At 35.7% G+C, this 26,750-nt stretch overlaps 1 protein-coding gene across 3 annotated transcripts in view; it reads right to left on the reverse strand.

Annotated features, from left to right (window-relative positions):
* The window catches only part of LOC120517403 (glutamate receptor ionotropic, kainate 3), a 511,659-nt gene extending 492,134 nt beyond the window's left edge, over positions 1–19,525 (reverse strand). For all 3 annotated transcript variants that reach the window (XM_039739711.1, XM_039739710.1, XM_039739713.1), the window contains exon 1: positions 19,257–19,525. In XM_039739711.1, the coding sequence (XP_039595645.1) occupies positions 19,257–19,374 (118 nt within the window). In that variant the 5' untranslated portion in view covers positions 19,375–19,525. The remainder of the gene's footprint in view (positions 1–19,256) is intronic.
* Positions 19,526–26,750: the final 7,225 nt, after the last annotated feature.

Raw genomic sequence — 26,750 nt, forward strand, 5'->3', positions numbered from 1 at the left:
AAAACTAAACAGAACTAAGCAACAAAATTTAATTTGACTTAATTATTGTGCACAAATTAAGTAGGGCCCATTAAAGTACAAATGCATTTAGGGATGAAGACATAACAGGTCTCTGCCTGAAAACTGATGTGGCTATTCAATGGTAAATAAGAGGTGTGACCAGATAAATCAGCACATTGACAATGCGGAAAGTGAAGGGGCAGTGGCCACATGTTGTCCAGATTTTAAGAAGAGCATTAACAATGGTGAATCCTTTACCAGCCCTTTCTGTATGATGTTTTCCAGCCATGTCTCAAAGGTCCATAGAGTGCAAGGCATTGATCTATAAGGGATGAAGCAGATCAATTCCAAAAAAAAAGAGAACCCCTTATGAAAAGTTTAAACTTGTAGTCAGATAACCATTAGTAGCTTAGTAGTGCATTGTGAGCCATAAATCAGTAAAAACTTTTTTTGTCAGATAAAAAAAAAACTAAAGAATTATCAGAATAAAAAACAATAATATACTTGACTCCTTATGGCTATAAATATGGTAGTAAAAGAAGGATTTTGCACCATAAACAGCATTTTTTGAAGAGTATTTCCATCACGACTGTATATAGCAACCAATATGCCACAACTTGGAATGATAACAACCAGAGAAATGTTATGTGCAAAAGAAGTAAGTATTTAAAGAACAGTAGTAGCAACCATTCTTCCCACTAACAGATGCTATACTGTATTTGTTTCCTGCTCAATAAATAAATTACACCAGGAGATTTCTTCCAAGAATGTGCTTAGAGCAACAAATTCACAAGGCAAAAAAAACTAGAAATCGAGTTGATCACTAAGCAAAACTACAAGCACCATTAGGACTGAATGAGTCTCATGTGACTGCAAGGTAATTGAAAATGCTACCTCACACTACATCAGAAACACGGCCAAAATAAAAATGAAGACAGACAAGTATCATGTAATGGATCCTACCAAAGGTGTGAACAAAGGAAAAGTTATGCTTGAACTATTTTAGCTAAGGCACATTTAGAAGTACAGACCAGATCAGAGTTAATTGTAGAGGTCAGAATTCATTCGAAGATAGGTGCCAGTCTATTACAGGGTTCATTCACATAGGGCTAATTTAGAGTTGCCAGTCAACCCAAGCTTTGGGATGTAGATTGAAATTTGAAAAATTCCATGTGAACATGGGCAAAATATGCAAATAAGACTCCGCACTGACAATGCCAGTCCATAACTCTTTGTCACAGAGTTCAAAAACCTTGCCACCCTATTCTTCTTTGTACAAATTAATTTTAAACATTTTCCTCTTGAAGACAAGTAGTGATTCCTTGTCATGTTTTTTTCATTTGGAGTAAAAGAAGAACAAATGTTTCATATTTTGAATAGAGACTGTTGCAGAATGATTTTGGTTTCACCTTTGGAGTTCCTTATGGGTAATGTTTAACCTTACAGTATAGTATATTTTATTGCTATATTAAAATGAGGGTTAGATGACACATTGTTAGTTTGGTTTCACATTGCCCATTGTGATAGTGAATTTTCTAGTGTCTCTGGATGTTTATAAATATATTGGTGTTGAAGCACGTTCGGGTAGATAATAAAAGATACGTTACATTTCTAATCATTTGGCTTGCACATAATTTATTTTCAGCATAAATACATGTACCTTTTACAAATATCTTAGTTGTCTCATTGGAAATTATAGCTTCAATTATATAAATCAAACAGAATAGTAGAAACGTGGTTGTTTTGTGATTTTACAAAGTATTCTCCCAGTAAAAAATGAACACAGAATGTAGCAGAGAATAGCAGAAAATAGCACAAAGACAAAAGAAGGAAATTTATCACTGAGTTTCCCACTGGACCTACTTAAACAGGTTTTGCTGCCTGCTAACATCTGGTAGGCTGGCTTATCCACTTGACCACCAAAGTGTGCACCCTCATTCCCTTTCACTGGCCTCCTCCTTAATGTCAGGCTTCTTCTATTCCAGCTACTCTATGCCTCCATTAGAGAGTTATTGACTTTTTTTACTCTTGGAGTACAATGTTTGCAACAGAAAAAATTGCACAATACATTTCATACACTCAAGTCGATAACGGTAGCAACAAAATGGATTACACACTCAAAACACAATTGACTCAGACAAATCCTGTTTGCTGTTGTGTCTTTAATTACACAGAGTCTGTGTCAACAAGCAAAACACAAAAGCCTTTTCCATTTCCATTTTCTCCCAGTAGTGGGCTACATTTGTATATCTAACCCACCATCTTCCCTTCATGCCTTGGAGAGCCCTTCATATTAAATATATTGTGATGTACTTGCACACCTGAATTTATATTTATACATACATGCACACAGTATTTTTAAATTATTATTTACTGATAATCCTCAGCATGAGAGAGCCTCCCATAAACTGTTGCCTGTGACTTTGACTTGAAAGCTGTTTGTTCATTTCAATGCAACAAACTCTGGCCCCTTAATAAGGTTGAAAGTCTAGCGCCAATTATATTTCAGACATAGTCTCGATACATTCATTACCAGCAGTTAGTTCACTAATTGGCCATTAACTGTTATGCCATTTGCTAGTGGCTGCAATAATCCCATTTTTGTGTATTTTGCTTACTATCAATCCTTAGAAAACACTTTAAGTAACTTGATTTTACAATCCTAATTCTACTGAGGTTATAACAAAATGCAGACGTTAGGATGTTTTGTTACATGAATCCTATACCAGAAAGGCATAGCCAGTAAAGCAACTGGTGTGCTGTATTTCTGACAAAATATTAAGCATGACCAAGTGTTTGGTGAATTAAACAGATAAAGACTGGTAATGGGCTAAATTCAGGTGAACATCCTGCAGCTTCAAGAAAACTCCTGAACCCATCATAAAGATGAAAGGAATAGTAGAAATTATTCTCCAAGATGGCACATTGCAACCTCAGTGAAGGTTTAAACATTATTTTACTGTGCTGTTTTTCACCTTGAACTACTGTTAATTCAGAGGGATAAAAGTGGATTAAAATAAACTGAAATAGAAAAAGATGGAATGTATCTCTCAGAACACACAGAATGCAGCATGTGGTAAGGCGTTCAAATGTGTTTCAACTCTTTTATACAATATCTTACATGCATATTCATCCATCCACCCGTTCTCTGGTTTTCAGTGTCCATTTCAACATAACAACAGAGCCAGATCCTTTCACAGTATGAGCGGGCGCAAAGAAGAAGTACAGACACACACACACACACACACACACACACACATATGCTACAGGGTGTTTTACAAAAGGTAAACATTTTTAATTATTTGGACAACTTTGCCCTCAATTAACAGAGGATTGAAGTTTACATTGATTTGCTGGAAAAAAAAGACCTTGTTCAAGGAAAATAAGGAAAATTTTTCTCAGTCCCCGCAGTGTACTAAATACATGCTGCAGAGCCAGTGATAAGAATTATGGAGGGATTGTAGGCACAGAAAATGGTTGCAGAGAGGGTTTCCCTAAGTAAAAAGCCAAAGCTTTATTGACTGACTAATTGCAGTGTATTCTTTGTTAGGTTAGTCCCCATTAAAAATCAAATCAGTCATTCAATCATTTTCTGGAGCTTGGCATGGCAAGAATCAAGCATATTGTAGTGGGGTACCAGCTTGGCACAAAGCACACTCATTCATGCACATATCAACTCTGCATGTTGTTCAAGATCTCCAGTTAGCATAACCTGCATGTCTTTTGGATTTCAGAGGAAACTATACTGCCAAGAGAATCTATATTCAAAAGAAGACCACGATTAAACCAGAATTTAACCCAAGTCCCTGGAGCTGAGAACCACCAGTGCTAAATGCTGCACCACCATGGCAAATACAGTACAAAGAATATCTACTTGCATATTCATTACAATTGTAAAACTGAGTATGCTTCATAACTGTGTGGCGTACACTTAACAGATGACCTTAATTATCTTGATTGCCACATGATACTTCCGATTAGCACTTTTGACACTCTGGGGTACACTTGCCATGATGATTCTACTCTCACTAGCACATTGCCTTACATATTTTGTTCTTTTACAGTGGTAATGTCAATCGCTGCAGCTGCACTGCAGACTTTTGCCTACGTGTGGCCGAGACAAGTGTTTAAAATGACTGCTTATGTATATCTTGCACCATCAGTCCCAAATGTATCCTGAATGTTTGAAATTGCGAGTTTCTGTTGCATGTTGACACTTAGGCAGCCTTTGCACTTATTAAATATTCTTGGATTTACACCAGCACTTTAAAATCAATTTGCCTTACCTAAATGGTACAAACATTCCCCTTTTCATGTAATATTTTAAATTTGTTTGAAATGTATTGTACATTTAGCTGCAACTAATGCCATTTATTAATGGCAATCCTCACAACTTAATTTTTTTACTTTTTTAATATATAATTAAATAGAACCATAAACCTAAGAAAATGACAGCCTATGTCTCTACAGTTTCTTTAAAGTAAGAAAAAAATCTTTTCTTTAAAATGGCCTGTTAAAATTAATTCTAGAAAGCATATACCATAAGTGCTGCTACTTTTACATTTCATACATAGGCAGTGTTCACAAAAGATCAAAGCAAGCTAATATCTGTTAAGGCCAAAATGATGATGGAGGACTTCTCTGATTTAGTGCTGAAGTGCATATTATTCCATCCGGGAAGTGCTGTAAAAATGAGGCACAGTAAGCAAAACAGAGAATTCTTTTAGTGTGAACCTCTGGGCCATATTAGTGTGGATACAGCATGTCTTATTAAATCAAATGGAGGCCTGAACTTCATTTTCTGTGGGTTGCACTATTAGTCCAGCATGGTGTAGAACAGAACACTACTTGGACAAGAAAGAAGGCCATTCCTCACAATGGAGTAGAGTGGGGGTGTCAAACTCACATCCTGGAAGGCCACAGTGGTTGCATGTTTTTGTTCAGGCCAGTTTCTTCAATTGTAACCGCTTACTACTGGTAATGGCTAACTGTACTCAGTTGTTTTAATTCATTTTAGTTGAGTTGTCTGTTAAGACCCAAACCTCATAATTGTTTCTCTTTAATAGAAGCTAAACAAAAGTGAGATGCATAGTGAGCCAATTTATGACCATTCTAGTCCGGGACTTCAAAATCTAACCAATGTTTTAATTACAAGATAATTCTTCTTAGTCAAACCAGTTATTTAGTTCCACAGCTTGTTGTTGCTCATTTTCAAAGCTTCTGATTTTTCTTTTCCAGAAGGCACCACCTGAATGATTTCTGGAGCCCAAAAGATCAATATTTCTCAGACTTTCACCTGTTGGACACATAGGTGCAAATAGGATTGAGTTAGCTTGTTGTGTTGGCTCAGTTTGCACATCATTATTATTTGACTGCTGATTAGGGAAAATGCAATTAAGTGATCTAACTATTAAAAAACAAGCCAATTAAAATTAAGGTAAAATAAGTATGTTTCATTATAAATAGTAATTGGCTAGTAAATAACAAAGTGGCTGCAATGTAAAGGATCCCTCAAGGATCCTCGAGGATGTGAGTCTGTCACCCCTGTAGTAGAGGGAACTTAAAACCTTTAACCTTTCAAAATCACTACAGTGTTTTGTTTTCTTTAAGATATGTTTTGTCTTTTTGTGATCAGGAAATTTGATAGCTTTAGTGTTGAAGTGACCTGTTGTAGTTTGAAGCTACTTCAGTCATGTGTGTTAGTAAAGCATGGAAGATAACATTAGAGGACTAGCAGTGGTGTTTTTACACTGGCATTGGCTTAAAACCTGACTAAAGCATTAGTGACCGGTCCAGCGCTTAGATGTTACATTGCAATGATGACCTAGTTTGTGGCGCTGTCATTTTTTATGAGCTGCTTTCCAACCTTGGATTGCCCATTTTGTTTATCAGATCTACACCTTTGGTTAGTTTCCACAATTTAGAGAACAAATATTTTATTATATGCTGATATTAATGAATGAATATATGGAGGGAATCGTAAAGGGAATTCCAAAGGATGAGTTGCAGAAATGCATCCATTATATTTTGGCCAAGAACCTTGCTTTAAGCATGAGGGGCCCCTTAGCATTTAAGTAATTATTTATACCAATTACAGTGATATTAACTGGTGAATTCTATTGTTGAATCTTTTATTTAATATCCAGAAAACTATCATTTAAAAATTTGCTTGAAATTAGCATCTTACTGAGACATTTATTCATTTACTTCCAGACTACACTTTTTCAAAGTATATCTGGGCATGCTGTATTAAATATTGAAACTCTATTCCTCACAGCTCTGCAGGCCTTGGTTTGATGCCTATTCCAATTGCTGTCTGTTTGGACTTTTGAAATTCTGCATGTGTCTCTGTTGGTTCTGGGATCTAATTAAGTTTCACTCTAAAAACTAACATGTTTGGGTAATTGACATGTTATTTTATTTATTTATTTATGCATTTATTTATTTATTGGGCAGATACCTTTACCCAAATCAACTTACCACCCAGGATTGAGTTGTCAATGTGTCAGATCCCCTGCTGTTTAAAGTTCAGCACTCTAATCTAATGTTGTTGCCCAGTGCCAAATGCTATCAGGTTAGGCTCTAGCTCCCTGTGACACTGAAACAGCAAAAGAAGATTCATGCAAAGAAAGAATGGATAGATATATAGATTAAACTAATGTTCTGGGTGCTGGCTTGGGATGGTTTACTGTTCGCTATTAACTGGAGTGAAGCAACTGTCTCGAATGGGAGATCACTGGATTTCTATTCAACATTAACCCTTCAACTCATCTGAACTTACTGTATGAAAAGCCACTTGAAAATGTGTTTAAGCCACTGAGGCAATCTGCACAGGCAATTGTGTGCACGTGGCTTTGCTGTAATTTCGATTCACTTGTATTATTATCAGCTATGTTATACTGTTGTGCTTTTCTCATTGAATATTCTGATATGATGTACTCTAAAACTAGTAACAGCCCACTTTTAGAGGAAATTATATTGGATGGATGAATGTTTCTTAATATATTTTCTTTCCCTGCTCTACTAGGATACTTTATGTTTGTTGCTCATGAATGTGTTTGTATTTACTAAATATGGAAAACACAAGATTGCAGAAATTGGCATTTTAGAGACTGTGAAAGTGTTAAACCTCACTTGATAATTTAACTGGAAACTATAGACATTTTACTTGCAGATTCAACATGAGGAAATAGACAGGCCTAATTATAAATTAATTAAAAGCACATAATAGAAGAGTAAATGTTATAGCAGCTTGCGACTGAAGCAACTATACATTTTTTTGTTTCTACTTATATTTTCTCATGACAGTTGGCTGCAGTTTGTGTTTTCTGTGCATTAGCTTTCAGATTTAAGGAAGATATGTGTCATGTATTTTAAAGCATTGATAAAGAAATTTCCTAACCTTTCATAGAAAAGAATAATAAAAAAAATGAAAAGCCTGTTCTTAACATAGCTTCTTTCTGGGTAAAAGACATGTTAAGTCAAATAACATAATCATCCTGGGTTTGTTAACCTTCTGATGTTTAATGGTGTGACAGGTGGATGAGAGGTAATGGTGCACTGTTGCTATTATTGCTGTCTTCATAACACCTTCTAACCTTTCTTGGCATTTGAATTGTGCAGTCATAAAATAAACAGAATTCCAAATAACTAATGCATAGGTGCTTAAAATATTAATTACAAACTGGGAGAGCTCTACTTTTACATTTTTATTTGCTTTGCTTTACTCTTTTTCTCACAATAGATTCTAAACAAAAGACCACCAGCAATCAATCAATCAGTCAGTCAATTGACCCATAAAGGCACAGCCATTTAAAACCAGTGAAACAGTCACCAAATCTCATTCTCCAGTGCTACCATCAGACAGAGTACTTATCAACAGAGGGAAATTTTTTTTGCATTAAAGTTTTAGCAGCCCTTTCACTTCCAACTCACCTTTAACAAATACCATGTTAATTCAAACCATTGACTGGAGCAAGAAACATTCAAAATATTGTTAGCGGTGGCTATCAAATGATAAGGAATTTTTTTTTTTAGTTTAGCAAGTTGAAATCCCACATTTGCCTCCAACAAAATAGAGTGTCAAGACATATTCAAAAAGATATTGATTTTCATTTCTGTAATGTTCTTACACTTCTGTGTAAATTAAAAGGTGCTGGTTAGACCCAGGTTCGCTTCCTGGGTCCTCCCTGCGTGGAGTTTGCATGTTCTCCCCGTGTCTGCGTGAGTTTCCTCCAGGTGCTCCGGTTTCCTCCCACAGTCCAAAGACGTGCAGGTTATGTGCATTGGTGATTCTAAATTGACCCTAGTGTGTGCTTGATGTGTGGGTGTGCTTGTGTGTGTCCTGCGGTGGGTTGGCACCCTGCCTGGGATTGGTTCCTGCCTTGTGCCCTGTGTTGGCTGGGATTGGCTCCAGCAGACCCTCATGACCCTGTGTTCGGAATCAGCGGGTTGTAAAATGGATGGATGGATGGAACAAATAGATGCAGTGCAAGAAAGAGGTGATGTTGTGGCTAGTGCTATTTTCTAACAGCTATAAAAGAGCAGATTTGACTTGGTTAGACATTACGCTTGGTTTCTGTCTATGAGGAGTTTTCTAATTCTTCAATATATACCTGCTGGTTTTACTCCTCATTCGTGTCCCATATCTTTATGAAATGTAAGGTAAGTTAAATAGTGACTCTGAATTGGTGCAGTGTGAGTGAGTGACCCTGGTGAAGGACCAGCAAACAAACCATCCATTGGCTGGCTGCACGCATTACATCCATTTCTACAGTTTTGTTCCTCGTTTTTGATCCTCACTTTAGGTCTATGAGAAGGAGTGACAATGTGAGGTTCAATAGTGATAGTTTTGGGCCATGTTTTGGTCCCTTAACTCTTAAGACTTGCATTTTAAGGTAAACAGTGACTCTGAATTGATCTAGTGTGAGTGAATAGGCTCTATGAAGAACCAGCACCCTGTCCCACATTACAGCCATTGACTTGAGCTGCTGTTTAAATGTAAACATCGAGTAACAACATGCTGACTGTTTTGTTTAGATTGACAGTAAAAAAATGTCATTATTTCTTCTTTCTGGCTTATTTTCTATGAAAATATGTTTCAGTTTCAAAGACTTTGTTGTAATTTCCTAGAACTGATTCAGAGTGATAAATAAGCTCATATTAATTAACATCAAAGGCTTCTATTACTGTGATATCTAAACACTAATGGATACTATTCTTCAGCATACAAATAAATGGCAATTTTAAAAAAAATCTTTAGATAAAACGCAGATTTCAACGTTATCATGCATATTTTGTACTGAATTTGTTTGACTTTCAAAAACATGTTAAAGATTACACTTAGGTGAGAGTTAGTCCATGAAGTATTGATGTCTTACTACATACTGTACCATAGTCTAACTTGAGTGTCAAAATTCATAGTACTCTATTTCATGCTTTAATGAAACTAAAAATGTTTTTATTTTATATTGCATCTTTCCATAGTTCACTTGTTTATAGTACTGTATTTCCATTTTACTGTTCAAGTCAAGTGTTTAGCTGAGGTTCACTGGGGCATTGAATTATTGGTGCATTCAAACCATTGACTTGTAGTTTAAAATACTTAAGGTAGTAGGCTAAATGTTATGTCAAATGACATAACTTTTCAGGTGACCTTGAGTTATCACCTTCATTTACATAATCCTAGCGAGTTGGAGGCAGTCAGCATCACACTCCCGCAAAGCTTGTCGTATACTGTGAAATACCCAGCGACTCACTCCATTGAGTGCACGACGCACTCAGACAAAATCAAACAGAACTGACAATGAATTCTCAACCAACCAGAAGTACAATTCATATTCAATGTGACTAGAAATAAGGAATGTTGGAGTTTTGGACTGCATATAAAAAGCTTGTTTGTCTGTCAGCGTTTTACATACCAAAATAGAATAGGAGATAGAAATAAAGGGCAAAATATTGCAGCTAAACTAACAGTACCTGTTAAACCTTTCTACATCTCCAGTTCCACCAAGAAGTACGTTATTGTCATAAAACAGGGGCAAGCTCAATTGGTAAATTAGACATGCCCAATGATTTTCAGTTTTTTAACTTGAGAAGGTCCGGTGATGAGATAACAAAATCCAGGTGGTAAGTCTGACAAACCCAATAACTACTTGTTGCAAAATGTGACATCGGCTTAAATTACCTGCCAAATGAACGCTCACAACTAATCGTTTTACATAAGCATGCTTTTAGTAAATATACTGGCTTTTCAAAAATGAATATGTTTACTGCTGGGTTGTGGTTAGGTCACAATCATACTCCACCACCAATAACTAAAGCTACACTACCTGTCTTTAACATTTCTCTAAATATTTAATCACTTGTAATGCACATGAGCATTCTTGTTGACCATTTATGATAATGAACCACCTAAACCTTACTCTAGGCTGAGATGGACCCTACTGTCTTAACCCAACGAGTCAGTTAAACACTGATAACCTCCATTCAGTTGACTGATAACAAACAGATTGAATGTACAGTATAAGCACAGAACGAAAGAGAGAAAGAACTGAATGCCCTCAAGCAGTTCTTTCTGGGTGATTGCTAATGATAACGAAACTGATAATATTAGAAGAATGATAGTAAGGCTGGTCACAGAGAGGGACATAGAAATCTGATCTTCATTGACCATGTCCAGCCAACAGGCAAGACATCATATAAATATATGGGCAGATGTAACAAAGAGATAAGAAAAATAACACAAACAGATGTTGATTGCAAATTTTTCTGCAAATAATTAGAAGTATGTCACTGTGTGCATGATTCTGTGATGTTTACCAGTGATAAATACACAAAATAGTAGAGGCTAGCAAAAAGAAAACAAACCTGAAGGAGACTTGCCCATTGAGGTGATAGAGTGAAAAATTTGACTGTTTAAGTTAAAGCTAAATATTTTCACAAAAAATATTAAAGGATACAAATACAGTATGTTACAAAAACTAACAGTGAAATCTTACCATATTTCTGTTGCAATTTACTTTCCTACATACAGTATTAGACTCGGCAGTACTTAGGACTAAATAGCTTCAGCCTTCAGACTACTTATGAAAGGGCAAGAAACTGCAGTCATATCAGTGCAGACAGACCTTGCAGCAAGAGGATTCGTGGGGAGGAAGCAGGCTTCTAGCCAGCAGAAGACAGTTTGGATAATCTGAGCCAAGGACAGCTCATCAGGAAAAAAGACAGGGAAGCTGGCAAGAGGAAGCACCCAGCTAGTTTGACGATGCAAAGCATCAGCCAGTATTGCTTTTGACTTCAGTGCCCAGGACAAGCTGTGCTATCAGTGTGTCTATGTGTTCTTTTCAAATACATTTTGCCACTCTCTAAATTCACAAACAATAAAAAACAGAGTTATTAAAAATAAATATACCAAGTAAGATTAAGTGGACTGATAGTAGCACAGTAAGAAACCTTGATCCCAGATTCAGTTCCAAGAAGAGGTTCCAGATTGCATTTATGTGGGATTCTACTCTTTGTCCAAAGCCACTCTATTAGGCCAGTTAAATATTCATTTTTCTTCTGTGTATATTTAATGAGTGTTATAGTCAGGTCCAACATCCAGCATGAAGTTCTTTCTTTTACTTTTCCAAGAAGAAGCTCCTGGTCATTTTGGCTATAAATGGATCAGCAGTTTCAGTAAATTCCTCATTAGGTTTACAATATGGTTGATCCAGCCAGCATTTAAAAATACCACTTTTAAGACAACAAGCATATCCCTCTAATCTTTTCAATCATGATAACCAAAAAGAAGTAGAAAACGTCAAGCCCAGACTTGGAGTTGATCTCAAAAAAAAAAAAATCACCTTGTATCTGCACTAAACACAACATATAAAACCTCCGAGTCTGTCTCGCTACATCAGGAATTCGATGCATTTTACAGGACAGGCGAAGGCAAGGGGCACAGCTTCTGTTGAGACTACCGTGGAGTGAAGTAAGGAAATGTTTGCTTTAGTGAGACAGAGACAAATTGTGCCGGCCATCAGTCTTTCTTTTGTGCATGGCCCTGGTATTAAAGTTCATTACTGTGCTTTTTCCTCTGTGAAGAACAGCGTGCGCTGTGAAAATGCATGCAGACTCAGGATATTGTGGAAAAATAAGGGGGGATGATAACCAGCACCTGCTATTTCTCATAAACGTTCAGGTTAATAGCAGGCTATCAAATGCACTGACAGCACCAATGTGTTGGTATGCATCCAGTGTGCCTTCTGGATGAAATGACTGCAAAGTACTGATACAGGGGTCTGCTCTTGAAATTCTGCCAAAAGATTACCTAAAATATGCATTTTCTCCTCTTCCCACAGAAAGAGCATTTGTCTTATTCATTTTCAGCACAAATACATTGATTAAAACAAAGACACCATAAATGCTTTATTTTGAGAAAGCACAATGGCTAATCAAATCCACTGACCATATTCCCATGCTGCACAGAATTATTCCTAAAGTGTTATTTGCAACAATTTTAGCACCAATAATACAGAACAGGGTTCACCTTTTGGATGCCTAACACAACTCTTTACAGACTGAGACCAATACGAGCTAAAACTGTAACAACAATGTTGGATTCTGCTTGTCTTATGTCTCAAACAAATGACAAAGTATGTTTATGTTTAAAATGACATTCCTTATTTCAAACTTGCTTTCTTCTTTTAGGCAAGGAAACAGTCTAAAGTGGAGCAAAATTAAAATCTGTAACATTGCTCCATTCTGACAAAACAGTGCAGCAAGACAAAATACCCACTTTAAATTACAAGGTGGATTGATTAACTGACGGTGATGAAGCACTTTAAAGTATTAGGTAGATAAAGCAATTGATTATTCAATAAATCCTTGTCTGTACTTGGATTCCTGTATTTAAAAAACACTAAAGATTATAAATCTGTTTCAGCCATGTAAGGGCATGCTTGAGCTCAAAAAAGACAATGTTTCTCATTAGCACAGAGCTGTCTAATTAATAGCTTTGAACGTGGTTTCCAGTAGCCAATAAGCAAAGACCCACAGAAGTGTGCATAATCTATTCCATAAACATAACCTAATCCAAATGAATACAGACATTTCCGTCTATGATAATACAAGTAAAATGTCATGAAAATGGAGTAAGGAATACACAGCATATTCAAAAATGTATCACAGCTTTCATTCTGGGCCCTGGATTATCTATGAAATGCAATTTGGAGGCACCTGAATATAGGCCGTTATTGATAGAGACCCAAATCTTGCTCATTTGGATATTATTATTTTTTACTCCATTTCATAAATTCGTAAACAAGATGCTTAGCCACTGATTGCATACCCCACTTCAAAATTTGCATTGATTCACTCGGGTCTTATTATGAGATCCTTTTAGAGTGAAGCATTCAGTAATCGCACCGCTACAGCTATAAAACTAAAGCACTGTCCATTATCTATAGTAAGTGGACAAACTAATGGTTACTGCTCTAATATAACTTTTTGATAAACTGTATAATTCTGATCATCTCAGTTTTTTTTTTTTTTTAAATTTGGAAAACCTGCATATATTTTAAGCAATATAAAAAAGAATTTGCTTCTCTTTCCTTTATCATTTGAACCATTTTGAATAAACTTTATAATACATAGTGCATGTTTAAACTCATATAGTTTATAGACACCGCTCTTCTGTACTACTGAATATGGAGAATTATATTTAATGTTATATGTTATTTAGATAAATTTGTAAAAATTAAAAAGGTGAAAAAGAAATTGTTGAAACCATATATTAATTTGCTTAAATGCATCAATAAATATGTGTAGCCCTTACTTGTTAAAGCAGCATTACTGTTTAAGTGAACACCTTTTCCCTTGAATATTAGAACCATAATTCCTATACACAACAATCACGCTGGTTACAAAATTATAAGCTTTTAAAAAAATATATTCAAAAAGAAACATTCTGTTTAGTATATACAGTACACGACCACCATTTTATCCACAATAATAACAGTAAACTAGCTGAAGCTTGCAGAGACAATATTGGATTTAAAATTAAATTAAATTAGACTGAAAATGCACGGATGGACTGACTTCTGCAGACGGTTGGTTGAACTTGGTGTAGCAACAGATATAAAAGCCAATAATGCAGAAAGATATATTTTAAATATATATATATATATATATATATATATATATATATATATATATATATATATATATATATATGTATACAGTATATGAATTATCTTAAAGGCGATGGAATGGTTTCTATGATTGATCAGTACTTACATTTTTTAGTTTATGGCCAATACAAAACAACTGATCAGCATTTTTAACAATGATAATTATAAGACTCCCTATGGTACATTTGGATGTTCAGGCATGTCACGTCTGTTGACTTAATAAAAATCATCATCTTCCCAGTTGCGTCCTAAATGTAACATATTCACCGTTAATCTGTGGCGCTTAGCTTCAAGTTTTATGTTAAAGTTGTCTGTGTCTGGTATGGCAGCGTTAATCTTATGTTCTTTTTATTTTCCTGAACCCTTTAAACTCTAGTTTCTTTACAGTGCGGTTCATTGTCATTAATATTTTACATGTAGGGCCTTTTTATATAGTATACAGTAGTGTGGGAATATTTTTCAAATATGCCATATCATAAAGATAAAATCAGGAAAAAAAAACACAAATACATAAATGAATAAAGCGAATCTTGGATTAATGAATAAATGCAGCAGATCGTTCGCTCTTTATATGTCAAACCTAAAATCTAAAAATAAATATATACCATCCGGAAGAAATCACATTCATCGCACAAATTGTATTAAATGTGTTATCATATTTAGGGCGATACTGTAATCATTTACATGCCCAAAAATGCAATACGGTGTTCAGCTTTAACACGAATACTTTCAAAATGCGAATATGCCTTCTCCGATCTCATTGGTTTCTGTTATAAACAGAGCCCTCTACTGGGGAAAAGGAAAACTTTGTATATTTGAGAGCATCAAAAATGCTATTCTCATTCAGTAGTATCGAAGCAAATGGTGGGTATATATTTGAACTCAAATAAAGGAAAATAATAGATTTAAAATATATCAACAATGCTAAACGTTTTATAAAGAGTTCACTTTCTGATTAAGTTAAACTTATATAAATAATTAAGAAATTAAAATTACTGACGTCTGGCATCTTATCCGATCTCTTTGGCCAGCCCAAGACAGGACACACTTTGCATGAAGCAAGCCTGGAGACTTTTTTTTCTTGCCTGTTCCCGACATAATGGTGACAGTGCTGTCAAGCGTATTGAACTGTAATATATTATCAGACGGATTAAATAAAATTACGTTTTGGACTTGCGAAATCACTCTTACAGTCTTACACACCGACCAATGCCAAAATATTGCACAAAAAGTAAATATTCTAAACAGTAGAATTACGGAGATGTAATCGTTTTTGCTAGAATTAACACTAAAATAGACAGACAGATAGATTGATTGATAGACCTCATTAAATGCGACTGTTGGTGAATGTGTGTTTCCACCGACGGACTTGCCTCCCCGTCCAGGCTGATCCGCAGCTACTGCTGTAAGCCGGTTTGGTCGGTCGCTTCTCGAAGCCTTAAACTTTAATTTTTAGTAATCGGATAGCATGGATTGATTTTCCAAAACATTCGTTTTCTTACAGTTTGAGGAGTATTTTCCTTTAAAAGTGCATTTATCCATCCATCGCAAACCCACTTGTTTAGATTCAGGGTGGTTGAGATGCTTTAATATGTATATATAACACAACTCACCCGCTTGAATCGTAAAGAAAAGGATTTTGTGAAGGGTTTGGACTTATAGCGTCAACTCACCGGAGTGTTTACCATCCTCTACAGCCCATAATCACTATGGACTCATGGTGAGGTTTAAGTTGGTATGTCTGTATGTTTGATTGTACTGGACCATTACAAACTTGTTTCTGTTGTACACGTGTCTCAAATAACAGTCGCTATCAAGGTCAGAATTAAGGGAACCGCGGGAGTTCTGTTTACCTGCTTGGTTCTCATCGTCACATATCCATTAATTTTCTCTTGGTCTGGCGGTTTTCCGCTGCAACATACTACTTTCATTCTAATATACTATTTATTCCCCTTTGCCTGACTGTGTTCTGCTGCACTTTACTGCTTAAGGTGGTGAAAGTCAAACGAAAGTCAGGCTAACTTTACATCACTTTTATTCCAACAGGCTGCAAGTTGTCGTAAAATGTAGACAATAAGTTAATATTAATGATATTAATGTCATCGTGGGTCACAGGCTAAACATCCTTAGGACGGTCACAAAGCAAACAGCATTCTGTTTTGAATGATACCTTTCGACAAGGGAGCGAGCATACACAGCGCCAAAAACGTTCAATTTAAACTCAAGAAGTGGACATCTTATCATTTGAGTTCATACTGTTCCAGTGAGTGACAGAAAATAACGGATTCGCTCAGAAAAATCACATACACCGTTCGTCGACTTAGGTGTTCACTCATTCATGTATGCATTCACTCATTCATTCATTTATGCAAACGATTTTGCAGATCAGCCCTCTTCCTCGCGTTTCATTTTAGTGTAATACTATGTATAATGTATTTTACACATCATTCAAGACTTTGAAGATATGACCACGTCTTCCAAATCTAGTTTAGCGTGCTATAAAGTACAAAGCAGAAATAACACCTTCAATCTTTTAGCAAATTAGTAAATTTGAACATTCATCAACGAACAAAATGAGTAAAGCTATACATACATTTTAAACATTTTTAAAGAGGATTGCTTAAAATCAACAATAGTAAATGGAAATTTAAGATATATAATTTAGAAGGAACCAACAAACCACCATAAATACATATATTTGTGAGGAAAAATCTAAGCGATTCTTCTTCCCCTAACGCACTTTAACAGTAAAAGGGAAAGGCGTGTTAATTGGAAATATGTAACAGAATGAGAGCACATGCACGTAATTATTAAATGAGTCTCTCAACGGTATTTTATTGGAACGCAGAAAGCAGCAATTACTTCTCATCCATTTCTTAACTACCGTATGGTAGAAGTGAGCCGCTGTCAGACACCTCGGGGCAGTCCTGAGTGTTGCGAGTCCATCGCGGAGTTTACTCACACAAGAACCCACGCTCGGACCACGCGAAATTAAATGAGCTAACGTTATCGTGCTAATTCCAATACAATTAATTATAATTGCCACCTACAGTTAAGTGTAAGGTGAAACCATTCAGTCGTGTTCACTAATTTACTGTCCTTGTACACTTAAGGAATTTTAACGGCTGCTGCGTGAAAGCTGTCTCGAAGTAACAAAGTTAAAGAAAGTAGAAAAATAAAAGCTGCAGAATTCACTCATCAAGAGTTCAATGTGATTTATTGAATTCTCTACGTATCCTCTGATTTGCGGGTTTTTTTTTCTACAGCAATTTATGTTATACAGCAAAAGTCTGAGAAAATATTAGCATATATCAGGTAAATCTCATCAGAACAAATTGGTTAAGAATCATTTTACTTCTGCAGATCGCATCTTCATCTTGATTTACCCATAGACGAGCGCAGCTTGGGCTCATCGTGAAAGGTCTGGTTGCATCTGAGTAAGAAAACTGTGTGATATTTTATCACTTCTTCGCGGGTCACAAAACAAGAAGCTGTTCTCCACCGTGGCTGCTCAGAAGATCTGAATCATGGAAAACCACACTGTGTATGATTTATTAAATATGCAGAGAAGCAATGCTCTTAGGATCTGCAAGAACACCATGTCCACTCGCATTTATACAACAAAAGAAGAAAGAAAAGACAAAATACTGTAGCAGCAGTACTTTCTGGTCTATAAAACAACACTGAGTGAAAGCGATGGAAAAAATTGCAAATATTTTCACACTAATGCAGTCTTACATTGTAACGATGACAGTTCCTAAAGGCGCAAAAAAAAAAAAAAAAAACCGGATTGAATTCTCTAAGATTTGTTTCTTTATGTTAATGTTTCTAATTCCATTCGGAGTGCTACTCCCTGGTGGCAGTAAGCCACTTGTCAAAAGCTATTTGCTTCTAGACAAAAACGTATTGATCTTCATTCAGCTTCTGTCTGCTCCCGCCGAACAATGTTTCATCGCATCACCAGTCACTGAAAGAGAAATTTCTCATTCTTTGTCAGTGAGTGATTCGCAAACACCGAGAGGGAGTCATAAACACTTATTTCCACGGTAACCCGACAAGAACGAGGAAAACATCTTAAGCCAGAAATCGCGTGAAAGTTAGCACTGTTAATAATAAAATGTTCTGACTGTTTCTCATGAAAGTTTATTGCAAACTGCAAGTGGAGCAAGTTTTGGGTTAACAGATCGCACAATGCAGGTAGAAAGAACTGGGCAGGCAAATACAAGAGCACCCTGAAGAAACGGGCGCATGGCATACATGTTCTCTTATATGATTAGCATTATTACTAATAAACTTTTCGCTTCTCTTTAACTGAGGACTTCAGTAGGGATATTTTGAATAAATAGAACATTTTACATGGCACGATACGCGACTATCATCTATCTATCTATCTATCTATCTATCTATCTATCTATCTATCTATCTATCTATCTATCTATCTATCTATCTATCTGTCTATCTGTCTGTCTATAATGGTGATTGGTAGTCAATCAAATTATTTGCTTACTTTGCTCGCAATCCGCTAGCTCCCAATTTTAAATTCAGGTGCCAGGTGTTATTTACACTTGAATTGTGAGCAACTTGCATTTGGCTCTGAAGTAATAACATTTTCACCTAAAACTCTTACAGATATCGAGGTAGGAGGCATCTCAACCCGTCTGTCAAAACAGTCTCGGCTAACTGAGCAGCAGCTAATCACGAACAAAGCTGTGCGCTCTGCCTTCCTGTAAGTTTCCGACAGTAACAGGTACCTCGTAAGCTTCACTCGCTGCACGCGCTTTTAAGGCATACTTTAGACTTCTTTCGTTGCATACAACTAGTTAAAATTCAATACAGACTCACTTCTGTTTTTCTTCTATCTGTGAGTATGACAATTATTGGAAGAAAAAAATATCATAATAATACTATTGACAACAATAAAAATAGTTATTTCCCTTTAAGCTGAATCATTTTAATCTTCTTCATAAATTCCAGAACCACAAATGATTTGCTTCCTTGCCTTAATGTTTGGCCCATAAACAGTTGGACTCATTTTGAACGTGCTCAGCGCTCTAGTTTTGACAATGTGAAGTTAGTCCTTACCGATTCGAATGACATGAGGCATCCCACGAGAATACTGAATCCAAAAGACGAACAAAACAAGTGCTGTCCAGTATTCCAAGATCACACTCCGCGGACAGAACCAAATATTTCTCATCATTACGAAGCAATGAGATCCAGCCTTTTAATATTCCAAAGATGCTTCAAAATAGCGTGTCTAATTTGTATTCATTGAAGTCCTGTATAAAATTCTGTGTCCGCGACAATTTTGTGCTCATTGTACATTATGCAAAATTCTCCAGCTTTTGCTACAAGTCTAAAAAAAAAAAAAAGGAAAAAAAAAAGGAAAAAAAAAACATCTTTGCAGGATTAAACCCCAGTTCTTCCTATACAGCATCACTGTGTTCACCTGCAGAAGCAGGCTGTTAGATTCAGCCTGCAGGAGTCTCCGTATCCCCTCCTACAACTGATTCTATCTGGACCGGCGAGCTCAGACGCCGGAGTGGAATCCGCGGAGGAGGACTCCTTCGCATGCAGTTATTTTTTAGGTGCTGAATTTTCAGATCTCCTACAGTGAACATGCACGTACTATATGCTTAAATAATAATAAATAAATATTACACTAGTAATCATAATAATGGCATTGTTATTAGCTAACTTTGGAGTGGTGCTGTTGTTGTCTTGAAACTCAGCGGACCCGGATTCTGTTCCCAGTCATGTCACAGTGTGAGGGGAAAGTCCATCCCTTCTTCCAATGTTTATTCTGATTTTCTTCAGGTACTCCGATATCCCTCACTATCCCAAAGACGCGCATATTAGGCATAATGGCTACTCTGGGTTAGCCTAGTGTCAGTAAGTAATGGTGCGTGCATCAGGGGCTTAACTCGTCCATACCCAGCACCTAATAAAGTTACCTGTGCTCGGACCACACGTGACAGTGGCATGGAAAAACTGGTCTATGAAAATGGATGGATTAACTAATGAACTTTCTAAAATAATGACTCCTTCTGTTGGTAAAGACAATTAAACGTTCTGTGTGTGATAGTTTAATGCACATCTGAACACTAACAGAGGAAATAAACTATTACTTTTAGAGTGCGCGGACACTAGCAGAATAAAAAAACGGCATTAGTCTGTGTTACTGTATGCAGAAGAGTCCTTTTGAAATCATGAGCCATTGGTATTTCACAAATCTATTATCATCTTTTCATGGTTATTTACTGTATGCAGCCTGTTACATATCTAAATGAATGAAGGTTCATTTTGGAACTTCAAATGCAGATGAATCTTTAGGGAACCAAAGATGGTTCCTCTAAGGCACTCTGGCACCTTCATTTTAAAAGTGTAGCTTATAATTTATTTATTTTTTTGAACTCCCAGTTACAAGGGGCTGGAGCCTATCCTGGCAGCATCAGGCACAAGGTAAGTACCAGTCCTACTGGGCACAGACACTTAGGGTAGGCCAGCTATAAATGCACATACCAGCCCAGATTTACATTACACAGGTCTTTTACAATTAAGTTAAAGCAGATGATTTCAATTGTGAATAGTTATTTGTATTTGCAGTCATGAAAACAATAAAAAAATTACAATGTTTTCATCACATCACATAGTATAAAATTGAAAAAAAAATTAATTACAATTTAACAAATTACTCAATTTATTCATGTATACAATATTGTTCTAAATCAATTTAACATGAACATATTTAGTCAATGAAATGTTTATAAACATATTCACAAGTTATTGTTTTGCATAGAACTCTTTACTGAGTGTAGGCGCAGAGCTGTGTGAACAATTCTCAAATTAAATGCAAGTATTGATTATACCAATTACTAAGTACAGAAATGGTACACATATAAACATTGAATGCACCATAGTCAGTCGGCAATGGGTGAGATTAACATTGTAAAGAAAGCAGCAAAACATATTCATTGGCATTTTTTATTTGTTACTTCTATTTTTATTTGGATACATAACTTTGTGTGGTGGGCTGTCGTTCATACATTTTTTCTGAAACATCCCAATGAATCTTCCAGCAGTATTCTACCAACAAATGGATAACCTCCAGCATCCGTGGTACCTTCTTTCCATGTCATTGATATCCTGATTGAATCTTTTACCTTGGTCTTCACTCAGCATTCCAAGATTTTCAGGAAAAAAATCCAAAAAGTAACTCCTTCAACTTAAGTAATACATTTTTTACAGTTTCTTTAAAATTTGGATCTGTCTTGTTACATTGACATGTAGAAATTATTTTTCTTGTTTCAGGTTGTTCATTGCACAAATTCTGGATCAGAAATCAGTTTTCTAATATCAAGTTCAGCAAAAATCCTCTCTCAATTTAGCCTCAGACAAAAACTGGAAGCCTTCGGCACAAATACATGAAACAGGCTCCATCTTTTGATTGTGCTTTAACAAAGTGCCTCATTAAACCAAGCTAAATAACAACACTTTTATTGGATCCACCAAGCTCGGTCTGATGATGTTTTTGGCATCAAGCTATAGCTTTTTTTTTTAGTTGGCCATTTCTTCTGAACCCAGTGGAAAATCTAGGCTATGCTGTCCCACTCACAGAAGAAATTTTGTATGCCCTGACTGCTGACCCAGTAGATAAGAGCGAATTTTCAAAAAATATCTGTTTTTCTTTACACATAGATTTTGATATTGGAGAATATTTAATTCAAACAAATTATCATTAAAAAATATTGATATTTAATGAATTATAATGCCAAAACGATAAAAAAAAAATACCTGAGACCTTAAAATATATTTTGTGAAAAAAATGTTTTGTAATGGCAGAAGGTGATTTTAACTTGTGAATTTCGGCACCCAAAAATATATAGAAATCACATGTATTGATCAAAACAAGTTTTTAACATATGTCTATGTTTTAAGAGCCAAGAAGAGACAAATGCATGAATTAGCTTTTCAAAAACATCTATAAAGATAGATAGATAGATAGATAGATAGATAGATAGATAGATAGATAGATAGATAGATAGATAGATAGATAGATAGATAGATAGATAGATAGATAGATACTTTATTAATCCCAAGGGGAAATTCACATAATCCAGCAGCAGTATACTGATACAAAGAAACAATATTAAATTAAATAGTAATAAAAATGAAAAAAATTAAAATAAAATTAATGTTAGCATTTACTCACCCGGGTGGAATTGAAGAGTTGCATAGTGTGGGGGAGGAACGATCTCCTCAGTCTGTCAGTGGAGCAGGACAGTGAAAAAAGTCTGTCACTGAAGCTACTCCTCTGTCTGGAGATGACACTGTTCAGTGGATGCAGTGGATTCTTCATGATTGACAGGAGTTTGCTTAGTGCCCGTCGCTCTGCCACAGATGTTAAACTGAAGCTTGAAACTTAAACTTGAAAGCTTGCATATTTTAGCCACTAAAAGGTGTCATTTCGCTTAACTTCTTGGTACATCCGTAATGGCAACTACGGTACATCACCCTAGTACTAAAAACACCTACAGAAAGAAGCAGCTTGACTTTAGCTAATACCCTGAGCTGATAAGAAAAGGGCTTTAACAATGGAGTTCATTTGTTTATGAAAACAAAACAATTTTTTAACATATGCCCATGTTTTGAGATATACAAGAGAACTGCAGTACCCAGGCAAAGTCTATGGATAAAGGGTTAAACATAAAACATGTACACAGACAGGAACTAGGCCAACATTTAAATCCCGATCACTTGAGTTGTGTGGGCAGGCAGTGACCACTGCACCAAACAATGGGTAAAGTATTCAATGCCAGTTTACCTGTTTGTTTTGGAGTTATGTAGGCTTGGTCCTGGATGACTGTGGGCCTTGTCTTCAGATTATGAACATTTTAAAGTTTCTTGGCTTCAGTAAGACAGCTAACAGATATCTGTAAAGAAGAACTTTGGCAAAGTGTATTTTTAGGTGTGAATAATAAATTACATACAGTAATTCATGTTATGTGCATCTTTGTGATTTTGTCAGAAATTAGCCAATGATCAAAGTTCTCTGTGGCTGCCTGTAATGTTGGAATGAATGTGTAAACTTCAGCTGTCCACAAGACTCACTGCATCAGATCTTTGAGGATGATGAATAAAAGCAATAAGAAACTTTTTAAGTATATTTATGTTTGGTAGAATGTGGGTCCTTGTGGGGTCTCCAGACAGAGGAGCAGCTTCAGCGACAGACTGTTGTCACTGTCCTCCTCCACTGACAGACTGAGGAGATCATTTCTCCCCAACACTATGCAACTCTTTAATTCCACCCTGGGGTGTGGGTAAACGTTAAAATTATACAAAATTATTGTCTGTCTGTTATACTTTCATTTTTATCACTCTTTAATTTAATATTGTTTTTATCAGTATACTACTTCTGGAGTATGTACATTTCCCCTTGGGATTAATAAAGTATCTATCTATCTATCTATCTATCTATCTATCTATCTATCTATCTATCTATCTATAAAGGTGTCAGCCAAATAAATGCAAATGTATCAGTACAGTTATGTTCATAATATTTCAATGTAAAAATTACGAATTAATTAATTGATAACACTATCAGTTTAGGGCAGTGGCCCCCAACCCTTCCTATCTATCTATCTATCCCTGCAGATTTATTTTCTCCAGCATCTCATTGACTGAGGTTTTTATGTTCTTAATGGTCATCTGCCTATAATATCAGACATATCATTATGCTTATTAGAAAAAATAATTTAGAAATTTAATGCATTAGTAAGGTTTCAACTGTATCTGTTGTTTATCTGTATTATATAAGTGCTCATTGGTTTATTCTTATTTATTATTTTTGGTATTTGACTTATTTATTCATTCATATACTTATTTATGTATTTCTAAAGCATTATTTTTCTTTTAATATCTTATAAAGCAACCCCCCATTCTAAAAGACTTTTAAAACAGCCCCATAATCATAAAAACAACAAAATACAAATTCATTTCAATTTATTCTTCTTAATAATACTGATAAGACAAGCACAGTATACAATATTTATAAATATTGAAAAAGAGGTGCAATGTAAACACAACATAATCTTGAATGAGAAATAGACACATCACAAAGGACATACAAAAGTATATTAGATGCAAAGTGGTATTGTTTCCAGATTCTGTCTGTCTTAGAGCAGTCATTTTCCAAATAGGACAATTCTGTCATGCAGTTTAATTTGGAGAGAAGATGTCTGAAAACAAGTCCATCTTATTGTACGTGACAATGCATCCTCTGTAAGGCAGACAAAGTGTCATTATGAGAGGAGAAATAAAATGGAAAGACTTAATAATGTCAAATGAAAAACAATTATTACAGTTCTTAAAAATCAGTTTTTTAAAAGTGCAATATGAGATAACCTCAGCATCAACTCTAACAAGACCATGCGATGCTAAAGATACGTCAGTCTTGATTTAATGCAGAGACTGATGGGGCTTCTTTAAGTGTGTGTGACCGATAGCTAAATACCCTGCTTTCTATATTACACTGTAAAATACTGTAGAATGTACAGTAATAAATGGAAAACATTTGCCTATAAAATACTGTGAAATGATTGTTTATTGCTGTAAAAAAACAATAAGAATATATTGCTGGATTCAAATGTTCAGCTTCTTCTTGTAAGTAAAATACAACTCTTGGTTGTTTTTTTTTAAGTAAGTTTTTATTGTAGTTTTAATCCAGTTTGCAGCATTTTTTTTTTAATCGTCTTAATTTACAGTAGTTACCTGGCAAATCGAGTTGCCAATAAATGGTTGTAAATACCTTAAATCAGGGGTTCCCAACCTGACGCGACAAAGAGATAGGCAGTGTCACGATTCATCAAAATTGAGTGAGGTTGTCTATCTTACTTGTTGTGCAATTATTGTCTTGCATAGGGCCACCAATTGCAGGTCATTTATCAGTAAGTGCTCCTGTTCTATTATTACAGTATATATGTGTATAGTTGTCACCTGTGAATGAGCTACAGAAATACATGATCTCATGGGTTCCTTGCTCCGGTTAGAACATTTGTAAAGGCGAATAACTTTCTTTTTCAGAGAATGGAATTTGGATCTTGTAATGCTCAGTAGAGAAGGCTGAGGTCTAGTATTGATTTCTGTGCAAGCCCTGATCTTGAATCGTCTCTGATTTTGAGGTTTGATTGACATTTTTGCCACTGGTGGGCAAGTGCGCTTGAATTGAATGTAACACCTGCTGCTTATACTTAGCCCACCTCTCCTACCGGTGGTCCTGAACGAAGTGCAGTCATTTTAACTGTGAGGAGCATTTGTTTTTGAACTACAGTGCAGGTGTTACTTGGGGACAAAGCTCACTGACTGTGTCTCATCGTTTAGTGCAGTGCTAGCACCCATTGTTTAAAAGGCATCTACAATCCCCGCAAATTCCTTGATTACTGATCATGTGTCATTTCCTTGTGGTGCCTGATGCTTCTCGGGATACCCCAACCCCCGGATTATCAATTGAGTTTCTAAGATGCAGAGTAGGGAACATTTACAAAATTTTCTGAGAATAACAAAGGTAAATTGCTTAATTTATATCTAAATTTTATGTACTGAGTTAAAAGGTTTTTTTTTGGAGTTCAGTTTGTTCACTAGCAGTACTGTATGTTGTTCAAAAATTAGAAATTTGACCTTTTCATCTCAAATATGATATTACTTTTTAAGGGGGTGTTAACATAAGTCAAACATTTTGTAGGGGAGTGGGGCACAGGAAAGGTTGGGGGCCACTGCCCTAAACTGATAGTGTTATCAATTAATTAATTCGTAATTTTTACATTGAAATATTATGAACATAACTGTACTGATACATTTGCATTTATTTGGCTGACACCTTTATAGATAGATAGATAGATAGATAGATAGATAGATTAGTCTGAAAACACAGCAGAATGACTAGAAAGGAAATTAAAGATAAGAAAAACTTCAAAGTCCTCAGGGTATCAGAGAGAGAATGTGCAGCATCGCTCATAATGGCACTCAGTTTTGTTTCAATTCTATCTTTCATTACCACCTCCAAGGGAGACCAGAATGCACTCCATAACTGAGCCTGTCCTTTTAATTAGCTCATTGATTTGGCAACATTTCAGAGATACAATTGGTTACATTTTTGTTTTCATTTTTCATTTGAAATTACTTGTTCATAGTCACACAGTGTCAGTAGCAGGATTTGAACACACAACCTCAAGTCCAAAGCCTTATCCACTACACCACACTGCCTGCCAGTACCACACTGTAAAAGTGCACTACACAGTTTACAGCATATAACTGGCGAACATGTTAGATAATACACAATATAAAATTGTTGATCAGTGTAAAATGAAAAACAGTTTATTACTGTAAAATATCCAAAACTACATTCAGAACACCTGCCTGTAGGTGTGAAACATGATGCTAGCCACTGCATTTGTATTGTGTGCACATGATGCATTGCAAAATACAGTTATTGTTTGTAAAGTGAATAAAAATTAAGTTTCTGAAGAGTTTTACTGTTGTAACCACAAGAGGGTGCCACTGAGCCCCACTTCACAGACA

The sequence above is a fragment of the Polypterus senegalus genome, chromosome 17, assembly GCF_016835505.1.
Source record: "Polypterus senegalus isolate Bchr_013 chromosome 17, ASM1683550v1, whole genome shotgun sequence".
Lineage (NCBI taxonomy): Eukaryota > Metazoa > Chordata > Cladistia > Polypteriformes > Polypteridae > Polypterus > Polypterus senegalus.